This window comes from Pleurodeles waltl, chromosome 6 (genome assembly GCF_031143425.1).
Source record: "Pleurodeles waltl isolate 20211129_DDA chromosome 6, aPleWal1.hap1.20221129, whole genome shotgun sequence".
In the NCBI taxonomy this organism is placed as follows: domain Eukaryota; kingdom Metazoa; phylum Chordata; class Amphibia; order Caudata; family Salamandridae; genus Pleurodeles; species Pleurodeles waltl.
In genome coordinates this window covers 1,086,426,052-1,086,443,294 of record NC_090445.1, presented here as the reverse complement: position 1 = coordinate 1,086,443,294, position 17,243 = coordinate 1,086,426,052, and the positions used below count along the sequence as shown (strand labels likewise).

The 17,243-nt window shown below is 42.8% G+C and overlaps 1 protein-coding gene across 4 annotated transcripts in view; it reads left to right on the top strand.

Annotated features, from left to right (window-relative positions):
- Window positions 1-17,243, top strand: part of TMCO4 (transmembrane and coiled-coil domains 4) — a 488,865-nt gene that overhangs the window by 393,305 nt on the left and 78,317 nt on the right. For all 4 annotated transcript variants that reach the window (XM_069240165.1, XM_069240164.1, XM_069240166.1 and 1 more), the window contains 2 exons: window positions 2,861-2,978; window positions 15,111-15,228. In XM_069240165.1, coding sequence (XP_069096266.1) covers window positions 2,861-2,978; window positions 15,111-15,228 — 236 coding nt within the window. The remainder of the gene's footprint in view (window positions 1-2,860; window positions 2,979-15,110; window positions 15,229-17,243) is intronic.

Sequence of the window (17,243 nt, the reverse complement as noted above, 5' to 3'; positions counted from 1 at the left end):
ACCATTTAATTCTGGGTCGTTTTCTGTGTTAAGACCTGCTACACCCTGGCTAAGATGCAGCCCTTGAAGGCTTACGGGCCCATTCCACCTGGGGTAAATCTGCAACCATAGCATGTGGAGTCCAAGTAAGGCAGTAACGTGGGCATCCCTGCACACGTTTGCCAAACACTATTCCCTGGACAGTTAGGTCTGCAGGGACGAGCATTTTGCCAATTCCATCCTGCAGGACTTTCTAGTGGAGTAAATTTGTCCTTAGCTCACCACAAGGGACGGTATTACTAGGGTATCTATTCAAAGGTAAGGAATCTGCAGCTAGGTGTCTCTATCAGATGAACAAGTTACTTACCTTGATTTCTAGGGTTAGGGATGATCACTTTCAGGGCTCTAGTTTGAACACACCAATGTCAGTGCACTTCATGGCCCTGCGCTCCTGGCTTGGAAAGTTGTGAAAAGTAACTGACATCCACGCACTGGGGTGGCTCGTATATAGGTGACTGGGACATCACTTCGGTACGTACAACGCTGTTGACGCCATGCAGAACTGACCCAATCTACTGGCGAGCAGGGGTACTGCTCACGAAAAATCTTCCGGATCCAGTCTGAGGCTTGGGAAATTCAAAGGTAAGGAATCTGCAGCTAGATATTGTCCCTACCAGATAATTTGTTACCCGGAGGTAAGTAACTTGTTAAACATCAATAATCTTTTTTCATTTTTTTTTTTGAATGGTGAATTTCACAGGTCCGCCTACAAAGTATTCATCTAAAGATTTCTTATTACTTGAAAGTCAACATGCTTTTGCTACCACTTTAAATTATGTGCCCTTTGAAATCTATGTACTTCTTATATTTAATTTTTATGCACTGACCTATGAAATGTTTAGCATTCCCTGTGCATAGGGCCTGGCCCAATCCAACATGGTTTAATCCATCTACAAATTGTATACATACGTTCATCATCCTAACATTGAGGAACTAGTCTGCCTTTCCTATACGTAGTGCCAAGGTCTTGTTCACAGCATACCCTTACTATAGCGCTCATGATTTAATGCAAAATATGTCTCAACCACTGCATCAACCATTCGATTCCACTGCATTGCATGGTAAGTCTAGTTAAGTAGATCTGGTGTAAAAAATGTACTCACCCTACTAAATTGTGGTAGGTGGTGTAAAGGATATGATATTTCTGTAGGTCAGTATTGCCAACTTCGAAGCAGTATCTTCATATCTCTTAACTGAGGCTGATGAGCCACTTCAACATATGAAGGGTTATGATAAAAGGAAATACTTGGTCTCTTTATTATAAATATTAGGTTTGATAGAATATATTACCATGCAACTTATAACTGTGTTGTGGCCACTCATACAATAATCAATGCCTGCACAGGCCTCCTTGGATATGTCCTCTTTTGGATCTTATTGCAAGAACTGCAGCCACAAGCCTTGGATCTTCTTATTGTATTTTATGGTTTGCCAAACCTGCAATTTCCGAACCCAAGAGCTAAATACTTAAATTAAATGTGTGACTCATCTCTAATGTGCGCAGTCCCTCGATGCAAAATCCTTGGGTTCAAAACCCTGCTATTGACATGCTCAGAAGAGTTCTTTGTGTTACTATACTTAGGCGGCTGTAAAATATATTTCACAATAATTATACCCCCAATGCAAGCTATCCTAAGATTTTTTTTGGGACGCTATTTGATTCAATCAGCCCATTGACCGTCGAGTTGTTGCTTACTCTTTCACTGGAAACCAACTTAGTGGCTCCCATCAGGCCACTGTGGTAGGAGACAACATCTGCTGATTTGCCCACAACCTGAGGGAACATCTCAGACGCCTAAACCCATATTTGAGCTAGACAGAGCGTTGCTGTTTTATAAAGGTTTGAAAAAACAAACAGACTAAGAAAATATGTTGCTTTGTGCACATCACCAGTGCTACTCAACTAAGTCACACGGTCCATGTCCTTAGAAAGTTATATTCATAGCTGAGCTTTCGTGGAATATGTGGAACACAATGTCTCTTTAATGGTAACACCAATTCAGGTACAGAAATCGATCTGCTACCTTAGTTACCAACGGATCACTAATCTGATGAAACTTCACTAGGAGGATGTGACTAGTTATTTCTAGATCAGACCGACTGTCGATCTGCTATTTTAATTTGATCCAGGATTGGAAACATACAGATTTTATTGAGACAGAGTAGTTATAGATGGATTACTGTTTGGAATAGTGCGAGGCATTCAGCAATATAGTTAGTGGGTACTTACGAGGCATTTCCCATAATATTTACTATCATTTTATTTTTTCTTGGAGCTTTTTTCCTCTACTTTGTAATCCTTTTTCTCAATTATTATTTATTTAATTTTTATTTTTTGGACCCATGTTTATCTTACGCTCATAATTGTCGCACCCCTGTTCGAATTTCACAAGGCCTGTCTACTCCTTTTAAATCGCTGCATCTGGGTATTTGTAGTGGTTTGAGCAAAGGAGGTTTTAAAATATGGCAGCTTCCAGCTAATTATTATTACATACTTGTGTCTGTATAAATGCCTTTTGCCACTTTACTGTTTCTCTAGTGTATGTATCTCTTGGGTTTGCAACCACAACTTTAGGAATGAGGGCTTACCTAACTAAAACCTGGTCAAAATTATTCAAAGATTTATGAATGAGCTACACTGCAGAAGACGAGATCCAAGCAAGGACATCACGTCAGATATACAGGTTGTTGGTACATGCTGACAAATCCAGTGTACAAAAATGGAATGTCATGTGTTCAAAGAAATGCAATTACAAAATGCATTTTACGGTAAATATTTTTATCTTCGTTGATAAAACCTGTATGTCTCATCTTTTCACAGATTGTGAAGGTATTATTGAGGATGTGGTGATGCTGGGGGCTCCAGTGGAAGGTGATGCCAAGTACTGGAGTGCCCTCACTAAGGTGGTAGCCGGAAGGATCATTAATGGTTACTGCAGGTCTGTGACGTTCAGCTTGTATATGGGTTTGAACACAAACACAGTAAATATCCCAAGTTATGTGGTTCAGATTTTGAAGCAGGGGAAGTTTTCAGTCTAGGAGCACCCAAAGATTTGCCTTCTCTTCACCTGTACTAAGCCATTAAATGGCTAGATCATGTAGCCATTTGACTTAAATATATATGCACGACCGCTAGTGACTAATACGTACTAGCATTTACAAGAGCCTAAGAAATAGCAACTGCATTTTCCTCCTCTTTGAGTTCTGAGCTTCCTCAGCTACTCTTAATCTTTCTCCCCAAAACCTACGCTGTGTCTTTACCTCTCAGGGTCAGCCCTTAGTCCCCTTCCACTCTCCCTGCGTTCAGCAGGCACATCGGCGCCCCCTTCCCAATTCCTGAACCTGTGCTTCCATGCTTCCTGAGCACCAGTTTTAATGGTTAAGTTCTGCTACAACGTGACCCCCCACCTGCATTCCTTCAGGCTCACATGAAATTAATATCTTTGACATTCAGCCACATTTAGTTCACTGCCAGTATATTCACTCTACACCTATAACCATTCTGCATCCTAAGCCCTCACTTGCAACTGTAAGCCATTCTCCACTATAAATCCGACTCCTCCCTTCTCCCCACCTTCATCCGATACTTTCAGCCCACTGTCTTCATTATCGCACAGTTTGTCTACCGCACCTATTTTGTTATCCCACCCCATCCCACTTTCTTTGGGTTTTTTTCCAGCCCTCTATGAATCCCCCACCCCCACCTTCAGACCACTGACCATACCTTCACTACATATTTTATACACTCTCCTTACCTTTACCTCACCTTCATCCGGCTGTCCTTGCCTTCATCTGGACATTCAATACAATGATTTTTCTTTACCTCTACCGTATTTTCTGACCTTCTTTTCAGCTCTCCCTGTCTCTGTCCTCTCCCCCTACCTCTACCCCACCTTGAATCAACAGACCCCACCTTCGTTTTCACTTATCCACACCTCCACTCATTCATTGTTTCTTTCTTCCTTCACCCTCTTGTCCAGAACTTCACCCCACCTTGTGTACACTGCTATTATCTTTATCCAAACTTCAGATGGCTCTCCACATGTAACTTGAGCAATGATGTGCCTTTAGACCCACCACCACCACACTATAACATTCTACAACCCTCCTAGCCTCACCCTCTCTCCCTGACTTTAACCCACCTTCACATAACTGATTAGGCATTCATACCTCCTCTTCAACTTTGAACATGCCTTACCCCTCTTTCAGCTTTTTCTCTCTGTCTTTACTCTGCAGCCCCCCTGTCCATCACTTCACCCTAACTGATCTCCTTCGTATGCCTGGTTTGTTCTTTAACACTTCAACTTTCTGTTTTCCTTCTGCACCCAACTCCAATGTGCTTCTCCCTACTTTAAACTCTTGGGCCCTCGTCCTTCATTTATAATCAGCTGCCTGTCTGTATTGCCAATCCCCACTTTAATTTCACACTTCCTGCCATCACCCTTGTCTTATGCTAACACTAATTATTAATGTTTGATCTCCTGTTACTCATGCTTGGGTTTCTCATGAAAATTGAGCCACAAGCTGCTTCTTGCAGTGGTCCACATCTAGATCTGCATATGCCTGCTGGCATGTAGCGTTGCCCCCCATACACTACTGTGCAACCTTATCATTCCCTTTTCAACATAAGAAAGGTGTTTGGATAAAAAAGGCAAATATTGGAAAGTAGAATGGAGGGAGGTGGTATTGTTTCAGAGCATAAGACTAGGCATCACCATAAAGCTTATTTAGGCAGAGGATTCTGCACCCTGTAGATTTTTTCATGATTGATATAATGTTTCATTATTTTATGCTGTGTGCATATATAATGGTTCCTTCAAGAAAGTTAGAACACAAGTCATGGTCTTATGTTTTGTTCTGGTTTTTCTTATAACGTTCTTTTGTGCTTGAGTAGACTTTAACATAGACTGTGCATCATTCATAAATTAATTGCAGCGAAGGTCCTAGTGGTGCGCCTGCAGTTACACCCCATTTCCTAAATAGGACTGCCAATATGTGTGTTCACTCTTAGGACGGTGCAACCAGTGAGCTTTTTCAGTGCTGAATCATAAACAATATAATAGAAAGCCCTGTATGTCCAGGGAACTGAAAACAAGCTGTACAGCAGAGTATATGAATGGCACTCCAGAAATGATAATCAGTAGCCAAGTGAGGCAAACAGACTAATGTTCACCATCAGCAACTTAGTAGTGGTTATAAGATTTACCTTGCTATACAGTGCTATAGTGCGTATAAGATTTACCTTCCTATACAAAACTCGAATGAGTGGTTCTTTTGTTTTTTTAACTAATTTTATAAATAGCTCTACTGACAGACTCTCTCCCTTTTGAGAATGGTAAACCATGCTATTATTTTTTGCCATATTCAATATGAGCAGTGTATTTTTCCCAGTAGCTCTCTGTGAAGAGGAAGACAAAAAATTAAAACCAAATTATTCAAAAAAATTGTGTACAATGAGCCTGGAGATTACAAGCTTATATAACAAATGTTTGTGTAAGGTTACTTCAATAACATTTTTTACCACAAAGGTAATTTGATAAATGGAGAAAATACAAGATACCTAACAATAGGATGCACTTGCACTGCTCTACAGAATCTCACATATAAGTATTAGTTGAAACATTATTTTGATGGGTGGTAAGATATAAATTGGGGCATCCAGTTGGCACATGATGTCCTATATGAGAATATTAGTATGAACCTTTAACACTATTACAAGTATCTTGAACACCACTAAAATCCACACATTAGTGGGCCACTTTATTATCATACATGTAACAATTTCATGCAGAGTCAGTAAAATGATTCAAACCGATGAACTGAGTGAAAGGAGGCAATGCTGGAGCCCATAGCTGTGCCACTTTTTCGTTGTTACCATATGCCTTCTTTAAGATGAAATGGATGGGATAAAAGAGGAGTATGGGATTATTCTTAGAAACGATGAGCTAAATGGAGTGTCTAACACCGTTATAACGATATCCTAAGCATTTTCTCTTGTTCCTCTTGAACTTATTTAAGTTATACATTTCTTAAATAGAATGACCACCATTCTTTTTAGCATCTGGCTGCAGCCAGATATAGCTGTCTGTTGTGAGCACTCATGGATCAATACAGCTCGTGGGGTATTTCGCAGAGGGTTACACTGTACTATTGAGTTTACATTATGGCTTAAGTTATTTGGTAGAAATAGTTTATTACTCAGCACAGATCTATTAATAGCAGAAGCAGCTTTTCTAATACTGGCAGAGCCTTCACAGCAGAGCTTTTCAGTCCCTTTTGCTCCCCTAGCCCAGTCCTTCCAATGCAGTCCAGACTAGCTGACCTTTGCCAAAGCTTGTTACTTTTAAATATGAAATAGCAAGATTAAAATCCTTTGCTGTAGAGGATCTATGAGACAGATTCTTCTGTAGTGGTAATCCTGGAATGCATACTGCACTGGAGAGAAATGTGGAGGCACAACTGTAGCCGATTTAAACAATGAAAGAAAATGCCTACATGATTTGAGAGCTTGGTGCGAAAATAACTATTTAAACTGCAGAAGCATGCTCTCAATGAAATATCAAAACAGGGGGTAATTTGACTTTCTTTCTGTGTAGGTGCTGCTATTGTGGGATGCAGTGTATGCATTTGGGGTGTGGGGATAGAGATGTTTCAATGGGTGTGTATTAACCATAACTCACTAAGGTTCCTTTATTTATTGTTGATTCATCCGTTAACGTCCATGATTTCTACCACCAATAAGTGTTTTGTAAAGCCCATCCTCCTTAAACTTCTTCAGGTCTAGAATAATATACAATATGAAAGATAACTTCATTTGTTCCAAATTAACCAAATAGTTTCACTCTATATTCCTCTTTGGTGCCTGCAGAGATTGTGAATGAGTTTTGGGCTTTTGTCTGGTCTCTAGAAGGGTTAAAGGTGGCCTGATCATGAGCTGGAGCACATCTAGGATTTGTATGACTAACTGTATTTCAGGTACCTTCGTGTCAACTATTTCTGCCCTGGATACTGCTTTTTGATTTTGCATCCATGATTTATAGCTTTCAAAAAGACTGCAAAGTATCTCAGAGTGAGGTGAACCTGGCCTTCCATCCCATCATCCTCTTCATTCTTGATGATGCTGTATTACTAAATTATCCATCCTTAGTCTCTTAAGTAGTGCTCCACTGATATAAGAATAGGACTTATGAGTGTACAGGTATCCTGTGGCCAGAGAATCACGAATCACCAGATTCAGTATGGCCTCCATCAGAGGTGTGTGGGCAGTGGCAGAGGACTTTTAAAATCTCTCTGACGAAACTTGGTGATGTATTCAGCATCCACCAAAAGTGTCCACTACCAACATGGAGGTCAAGTAACTTCAAAACGTGGCACTGGAAAGTATGTGGCAACTGCTTCATCACGAGGGGACAATTACATATTCTGGTCTGGTTAACCTTGAGATATGACTGAAAAAAGTGATAGAAGCCTGTAGTCATTGTACCAAGAGTAGTGTAACTGAGGAGGATAATGCCAGGCTCTTTCTAAATTAAAGGTAAGCACCTGTGGCTGAGCCGAAAGTTGTGACTCTACTAACACTGGAAGGAACTGATTGTTCAGAATCAACATGCACAGAAGTTCCACCTAGTTCTGGGTCCTCAGGAAGGTGCATTAGGTATTTCTTAGAGACTGCCTGCTCTGTAGGTAGAAAAATACTCAAACAGTGACATGACTAAGGACTCAGAAGAACCCTGTGTCAAAACACTTGGCACCAGGGGGCATCCATTACTAGTGTTTGAGACAATCACTCCTAGTGCTCGTGTCTGGATCTCTTTTTATGCTCAGACGTTGCTTACAGAATCTCAGGCTCAAGGAAGCCAAACCTTGCTTGTTCTATTGTGCTTTAATCACTCAAAGGCCTCTCTGGTAAACAGATACGGCACCACTGTCAGTGAAAGAGCTAGACTTGGCTTCATATCAACAGGAGCAGGAACAAAACAGTATTCTGATCTTAGATCTCTGCATACAAACATGATGTCAGGTCCAAGTGGGGAGCTTTGCAACTCTCTGATGGACCACCATGGTACAGATGTGAATTCCGTGAGGGAATTTACTGGGGTCTGCTCAGCTGTTGTATTGAATTTGCTTGAAGCCAGATCTTCATCTTGGCCTTGAACCCCTTACTGGCACTGTGCCGACTAGGTCTGTTGAGAACAAGTTATTATTGTCTGCTTAACCTCTCATCTGTTATACACTTAAGTCCCATGTTTTTTATTAATAGGTACTGCACTAATAATAATCATGCACCAAGCAGTATACAGTCCACATCTTCTGGTGGAAAAGGGGGAACTAGAATTTTAAGCTATAGTCATTTACTGTACATGGGCATACAGTATCAGACTAAGGGCAGCTTTTGCATCAACAGCTCCAAGAAGCACTTTCTGCTGTCAGCATTGGATGGCAGCACTATGGGTAGGGAATAGGGGGAGCCACTTTGTAGGATGCCTAAGACCTGCAGTCCTTCTGATTGTCCTATCTGTCAGGATGGATGGTTGTATAGAGAAAGCCAATTTTTAGGTATGGAGGTGGCAAAGACCTTTTTATTTATTTTGCTAAAATGATTTGTTTGATATACTTATAGGGGTTTTCATTTTCAGCCAGACCACTTCATCAATTGGACTGTTATTGTGTCGTTTGCTTTTTTATTCCGCCCACTGCAGCATACAGCATGGGGCAGTGAGTCAACTAGGTTAAGCCATTGGCTAACTTAAATGTGTATGACAACATTCTGCCCTTTCACAAGGGACGCATGTACACACGAAGTACTTCCTTTATGGAACGTCCATAGCAGCTTAAGTTTTTTTTTGTGGATCTAGTACAAAAATGTTTTTGCTTTTAGACAATGTTTCGTGTTTTTAATTGATGAGGGCATGACAGCTTCAAAAACGTTTTGCAAAAAGCATGACAAAACAAGCATAAACAAATCCAACAGCTGGTGGCAAATGCCAGACCTCTTGATTTTGCTCATGCTCATTGAAACTTATTTAGTCCTTTTGTCTGTGGTGGTAAACCCCACCCCTGGTGACATTTGTCATCTTCTGTCATACACTGTGTTTCCATTTCCAGATGGAAATCAGTATGCTTCTTCATCTGGTAGCTACGCTGTGCATGTGGTTCTGCATCCAGCACATTTGTTTTGTCCGGTTTGCTTGTCCTCCCCACACCATCTATTTTAAGTTACAGAAACTGAAAGAGGACTTGCCATTCGAAGTCCCTCATCAAATGTTGACATGATGCCAGCTCTGGCGATTAGCACCAGTGTTGGTGGAGCGCCGGGGTAGGCCACACTTTGTTGGACATTGGGCACCTCCATCTTTCCTCTACATGCACCCACCCTTTACTGTTACTTGCTCCCATGATTGTAACATGGCTTGTCTTTTATTGCAGTTGATAAGGTTTTGTTATTTGTTCTTTTCGTCATTGCCGATTCGTGAAATTTGGTTATTCACTTAATTCCCCTGACCAGAGCTTCCTGTGATGCATCTCAGTTTATGAGATGCCTAGATGATGTCTTTCACGGCACTATTGCAGGATGTATTTTAAACTGGTTCATTAAAATAAATTAATGCTTTTAGATTGGTTATATTATTGCAGCCGCTTCTGGTATTGAAGCTTTCTGAGGCGAGCTAGAACATTAGCTTCTGACAGGTTTATCAGCACAGTCTTTCTGTTCAGGGGTTGACAAGGGATTCATTGCTTTGCAGCTGAGATAAAGATCTGGATGTTCTGAAGCATTGATTCATTTACCATTAAGCCACCCCGCCATCCCTCGGCACATTCCCGGAGGTCTAAGACCCTCTTTTCTCATTAACACACCCAGTGCTCATGCTATGTGCACGTAATCTTTGCTTAGCAGCAAAAATTAATTTCCTCACGATAGCTAATCTCTGCACTTCACCCACCCTGTCCTCTCTCTGTCCAGGTCTCACTTTTTTTTTTTTTGCTTAGCCGCACTCTCTTGCTTTTTTTCGTTTGTTACTTTTATGACATTACACCCTCACTTGACTGCATATGAAATTCTTTCCTCTGTCATCCCCAGAATGCCTTCTTCTGTAGTCACCTAGTGAGTTCCTTTTCATGGGCGAGCACAAAGTGCTCGTCCATTCTGTAATCTCTCTTTGGGCTTGAAACCACGCCCATGCCACGTCAGTCACTTACATTGGTTCGTGGGCTTGCCTTTTAAAATCCGCTTGCTTTCATTTGTGAAAGGCATGCATACGTCCTGCCTTTTCTGGTGTTTAGCCCACCTACACAGCACCGGTAAAGTACCAAAAACATACGAGGCTTGAAGTTTTCAGACTGGAGTCCGGACTACTTTATCTGTTTATTTTCCACGCAGCGCGATCGTGCTGCATTTTACATAGCGCGATCGCACTGCGTTTTTTTTGCTTTACAACGCTAATAGCTGTAACTCGAACAAATGCAAGACCCGTTGCATTGAAAAGGCTTGTTTCCTTAGCTTCCCTGGAGGTCTCTTTGCGTCTTTGGTCCTCTTTGGTGGCTTTAATAATTGCCTGCTCCTCTCCTAGGGCCTCTTTGTTTCCTAGCTGCCCTCCATAAGCCTCTTTAATTCATTGTTCTTTTTAGGTCAAGCGTAGATTTCAACATTTTGTATACTTTTAAGTATACTTGTAATATGGGTTCAAGCAAATTCAAGCAATTTCATTTGTTGGTTCCAGTGTCCTTCAAAAATCCTTGCTTGCTAGTGGTCAGTTCTGCCTCTTTCTCCTGCCTTTTTAGGCTCGCGCATGCGTATCGCAGCGAGACGCTTTAGTTATTAGAAAAGGGCTCGGAGCCCTGTTGACGTCACCTCAGTGTGTTTTATTGGTTCGTGGGCTTGCCTAGTAAAATCTGCTTGCTTTCATTAGTGGAAGGCATGCACACGTCATGCCTTTTCCGGTGGTTAGCCCTCCTCGAGCGCAGTGACCAAGTACAGAAAACATGCGAGGCTTGCTGTTTTCTGTCAGATCATGGACTACTTTTTCTCTATTTTCCAAGCGCGATTTCACTTGGCAGAAGTTGAGCGCTTTACACAGTTAATTTCACTTTTATTCGGGTTACCTACATAAAAGCACTTTTGCCAATAGACGAAAAGTCGGGTTAGGAGTTTACAACGCGATCAGCTCTAACATGAGCAAGCGCGAGACCCGTTGCTTTGCAAATGCTTGTTCTCTTTGGGAGCAGTACAAAGTACTGTGTTATTATGCCATGTCCTGTTTATCTCTTCCATAGGGACTTTTTTCTTAGTATTTGCCTGTTTGTCTTACACTGTGGGTGTATAATCAGCCCCTCCTCCCCACCAGCTTGCTCTGTAAACATAAACCAACAGCAGAGGGGGGATTTTCCAGGGCCAGCTCACCCTTGCTCTCTTCCTCTTGTTATTTTCAGTCTGTGTGGCAATAAAAGTCCAGTCAGTAATTTACAACTCTAAGAGCTCTAACTCGAGCAAACACGAGACCATTGTATTCCAAATGCTTGTTTTAGGTTATCTTTCTTTCTTGCCACCTCCATTGCCCCCTTTTTATGAAGTTCCTTTGAAATGCTTCCTGTATGAGGGCTCATTTCTGTCAAGTGGCCTTTCTAATGATTCGCTTCCTTGAGGCCTTTTTTTCACTAAGGTGTGTCTCCTCTTTGTCGTCTCAAAGTATATTTCTTTTTTTCAAATATTTTTATTGACTTTTGATTTGAAGCAAATCCAACACTATTGAAAGTACATCAATAACGGCGAGTGAGCTCATTCACAACAAACTCCTTCTGTGTTGTAGATGAGTTAGGACTCATTCTGATGAGAACGTTTTATTGAGCATCGCCCGTTCGTTTCCCTACAGTGTCATATTCCAGCACACCAGCATGCTTCCCTAATCACCGCCACACCAGCTAACAGACTATCTCATGCCTCTTACATTTTTTACAGGGAGTGCAGAATTATTAGGCAAATGAGTATTTTGACCACATCATCCTCTTTATGCATGTTGTCTTACTCCAAGCTGTATAGGCTCGAAAGCCTACTACCAATTAAGCATATTAGGTGATGTGCATCTCTGTAATGAGAAGGGGTGTGGTCTAATGACATCAACACCCTATATCAGGTGTGCATAATTATTAGGCAACTTCCCTTCCTTTGGCAAAATGGGTCAAAAGAAGGACTTGACAGGCTCAGAAAAGTCAAAAATAGTGAGATATCTTGCAGAGGGATGCAGCACTCTTAAAATTGCAAAGCTTCTGAAGCGTGATCATCGAACAATCAAGCGTTTCATTCAAAATAGTCAACAGGGTCGCAAGAAGCGTGTGGAAAAACCAAGGCGCAAACTAACTGCCCATGAACTGAGAAAAGTCAAGCGTGCAGCTGCCACGATGCCACTTGCCACCAGTTTGGCCATATTTCAGAGCTGCAACATCACTGGAGTGCCCAAAAGCACAAGGTGTGCAATACTCAGAGACATGGCCAAGGTAAGAAAGGCTGAAAGACGACCACCACTGAACAAGACACACAAGCTGAAACGTCAAGACTGGGCCAAGAAATATCTCAAGACTGATTTTTCTAAGGTTTTATGGACTGATGAAATGAGAGTGAGTCTTGATGGGCCAGATGGATGGGCCCGTGGCTGGATTGGTAAAGGGCAGAGAGCTCCAGTCCGACTCAGACGCCAGCAAGGTGGAGGTGGAGTACTGGTTTGGGCTGGTATCATCAAAGATGAGCTTGTGGGGCCTTTTCGGGTTGAGGATGGAGTCAAGCTCAACTCCCAGTCCTACTGCCAGTTCCTGGAAGACACCTTCTTCAAGCAGTGGTACAGGAAGAAGTCTGCATCCTTCAAGAAAAACATGATTTTCATGCAGGACAATGCTCCATCACACGCGTCCAAGTACACCACAGCGTGGCTGGCAAGAAAGGGTATAAAAGAAGGAAATCTAATGACATGGCCTCCTTGTTCACCTGATCTGAACCCCATTGAGAACCTGTGGTCCATCATCAAATGTGAGATTTACAAGGAGGGAAAACAGTACACCTCTCTGAACAGTGTCTGGGAGGCTGTGGTTGCTGCTGCACGCAATGTTGATGGTGAACAGATCAAAACACTGACAGAATCCATGGATGGCAGGCTTTTGAGTGTCCTTGCAAAGAAAGGTGGCTATATTGGTCACTGATTTGTTTTTGTTTTGTTTTTGAATGTCAGAAATGTATATTTGTGAATGTTGAGATGTTATATTGGTTTCACTGGTAATGATAAATAATTGAAATGGGTATATATTTTTTGTTGTTAAGTTGCCTAATAATTATGCACAGTGATAGTCACCTGCACACACAGATATCCCCCTAACATAGCTAAAACTAAAAACAAACTAAAAACTACTTCCAAAAATATTCAGTTTTGATATTAATGAGTTTTTTGGGTTCATTGAGAACATGGTTGTTGTTCAATAATAAAATTAATCCTCAAAAATACAACTTGCCTAATAATTCTGCACTCCCTGTAGTCTTCTCGGAAGATCTTCTTTCTTTCATTGCCCTATTCAAATGACTGTTTTTCCTGACCTCTCCTCTCTAGATTTCTCTTACCTCCTTTGCTACCTTCCAGTTGACTTTCTTATACTTCATCCTTCTCCAGAGTATTCTCCTTCTCTCTTGTCCATTGGTCCTACCTCTTGGCTTTTCATTACTCACTTTTCTCTGGAGGTTTCATTTCTCCCTCACTCTTCTGGTTCATTCCTTGCATCTCACCAAGGGTCTTTTTAACCCTTGCTTCTTTTTGAGGGCATGTTTTCAACCTCTTTCCTTTTCTGGTTCTTCTTTAACATTTTGCTTTTCTTCATAGGTTGATTGCATTTCCCCACCTCTTTGGGGGTGTCTTACATCCTTTGACTCTCTCTATTCATTATTCAGTCCCTTGCATTTCCACAAGGTCTCTTGTTTTACTTCTCTTTGGTTATTTGTTTAATTCTTTGTTTCCTTCTTGACTTTTTCCTCCCTCACTGCTTTCTTCCTTTTTCCCTTAGTGGGACTATTTTCTCGCTCTGTCTCTTGCTTCTCTCCACGTGTCTTTTCCTTCTCTGCCTTTCTCTTATAACTCTTCATTCCCTTCCCTCTGCGATTTCTTTCCTCACTTGCGCCTCTCTCATGTCTTTTGTCTGTCTTGTTTCTCGTTCTGAATTTGCTCTATCTCCCTTTATTTGCACACCAGTTGCTACGAAGTTAAAGGCGGACCAGCACCTTCAAACAGCCATTCCACCTTTCACTAATGCTCTGCCCCAGGGCAGCTTCACAAGTGCACTACTGTCCTGGAGGTATTACTTTAATTGTAATAGGTCTGCACCCTGAAAAGTGAGTTAAAGGTGCCCACTTTACATTATGCTACCCGACATGCCTCTGTTCAGGTCTGTATTACTCTGAGTACCCCTGGGGCATTATGTTCATGTGCGCCTGCTTTCTGTGCCCCAATGTGATCTACTCAGCACTGTACCAGCAATACATGTGTGCAAGTGGGATGTCAAGGGGAGGAAACCTCATTTACAAGGGGGGTGAACCACCAAGCAAATAAGGGGAATTTGCCTCTGTTCATGCAAGTGTTATAGATGCGGGCGCATTGGCAAATAAGCTGTCAAAGGGCACAATGATTGTTTGCCACAAAGTAGTGGTGCAAGGTCAATACAACCACTGAAAGGTGAGTCCCATGGAGCACTCAAGGCATATCCTTTTAAAAGGCAGACCATGTTGCTGCCTGCAAAGTGATAGGGTTGACCAACTGCTTGAAACAGACCTTCTGCAGTCTGTAAAGCATTGTGCCAAGTGCAGGCACACATTTGTGAAGTGGGGTACACTGAGCTTTTCAGCAACTGATGCACCCGTCTCCAATCATCTCACCCACTTAAAGGCGCCCCATGGCGCAGACCAGGACAGAATACCCTTTACATAATGCTGCCCTTGTCCTAACACCTTTCTGAGGGTGCTTTAACTTCTTTTCCCGTCTAGGTAGATTTATTTCTCCTTTCACTGCCTTTGTTGATCTTGTTCCTCACATCTTTTTTATCCAAAGGGGAGACTGGCTGCTGAGCTTTGTTTACCGCAGTTCATCTGTGAAGCTGAATGTAGCTGGCCTGCAACCAGTAAGACTTGATGACAGGCGGATGGTTAATGTGGACCTCTCGTCAGTGGTGAGTGTTGCCTTTCCTGTCTCCTTAGCTTCAATACCTGTATTTAAAAAGCACCAGCTTAGGCCTGGGCAGGAGTTGTATCTTTGCTGGTAGCAAGTGACTTGGTTCAGAGCTGCCCCTGGTGTCAGTTGTGAAACGAAAGCCAAAGACCTGGTCTCTAGTGGAAAAACAGGGCACAATTGCAAGCAGAACGATGAATAAGGCTGCACATTAATGTTTTCCACTTCCCAAATTGATTTGATGCTTCGTGGGGGTTGCTTCATCTGTATGGACGGGTCTCTCTTCTCCCTGTCTATAACACTCAAATCCCTATGAACCTTCTAAAGAGAGGTCTTTGCAGAGATAGTGCTTATGAAGCTCCTAATACATATAGGGGGTCATTCTGACTTTGGCGGGCGGCAGAGGCCGCCCGCCAAAGTCCCGCCGTCAGAATACCGCTGCACGTTCAAAAGACCGCCGCGGTAATTCTGAGTTTCCCGCTGGGCTGGCGGGCGACCGCCAGAAGGCCGACCGCCAGCCCAGCGGGAAACCCCCTTCCATGAGGATGCCGGCTCCGAATGCAAGGCTCCTCATTTACAAGGGGAATGGAGCCGGCGGAGTGGAAGGGGTGGAAGGAGTGGAAGGGGTGCAACGGGTGCAGTTGCACCCGTCGCGATTTTCAGTGTCTGCTTGGCAGACACTGAAAATCTTGGTGGGGCCCTGTTAGGGGGCCCCTGCAGTGCCCATGCCATGGCATTGGCATGGGCACTGCAGGGGCCCCCAGGGGCCCCACGACACCCGTTACCGCCAGCCAGGTTCTGGCGGTCAAAACCGCCAGAACCAGGCTGGCGGTAAGGGGGTCGGAATCCCCATGGCGGCGCTGCCTGCAGCGCCGCCATGGAGGATTCCCTAGGGCAGCGGGAAACCGGCGGGACACCGCCGGTTTCCCGTTTCTGACCGCGGCTGTACCGCCGCGGTCAGAATGCCCATGGATGCACCGCCAGCCTGTTGGCGGTGCATCCGCGGTCCCCGGCCCTGGCGGTAGTCAACCGCCAGGGTCGGAATGACCCCCATAGTGTGATTATTGCAATTTCTATTTATATAAGCTTTTTGTCCAGATATTTTGACAATGTTTTTTGGGCTCTCTTGTAGAAGAGATTCTTACACTTCACGTAATGGTGCTTGGCAAGCCTCTCTGCTCTTGGTTTAGACCCTTGGTTATTTTGAACCTCATTGATGAGGTTTTCTGACCCATCACACAGAAACTCTATTGTGAGGTAGCCTGAACCTTTTTAAAAACAGTCCTTCTGTCCCTCATTGGTAGAGTTATTATGACTTTGCCAGGAACTCCGACCCTGTTACAGCTTGTATTTTAGATCTCCTGTGCCTGACATTCTGACCATTCAAGTTAAGGGTCTTCAGAATTCGGTTGAAAGACATTGGAAAGCACTGCAGTTGGCCCCTTTTAAAGACTCTTTGTGAGACCCCCCTGCCAAAGCTCAATGGTGAGGGTTCCTTGCACTTCAAAAGACTATGGGCTGATTTAGTCTTTGGTGGACAGAATTTAGTCTGGCGACAGATTAAAGTACTCAGTTGTTCTGACCTAGTAACCACCTGCCAAATTAAGAAATTAACTCCATGTCGGTGGCCATTTGTAAAGCATTGGCAGGAGCTGCTGTCACAGCAGTTCTTTTTTATGATTATTTAAGTTGAATACATGGCTCTGTCAACATGATGGGGCCACCCCTCAAACTTAATATTTGTTTTAGTTTCAAATAGAAAATCATTAAGCTGGATTTTATATAAAAAAACAATGCCCCCTTCGTCATGAGGGTCATCTCCCATGGCAAGAGGAGCATTTTTTGTTTTTCACTGTCCTTACTACCAGGATTTGCTTGGCGGTGATGGGCAGTAAAAAGTGTCTTTATGTCTGCCCATCTAAACTAGGTGTTCTGATGGATACAACTACCTGTGGATTCCTCACCTAATGAATACTCCCATGGCGCCAGCATTCGACGGAAATCTTCTTACTAGTC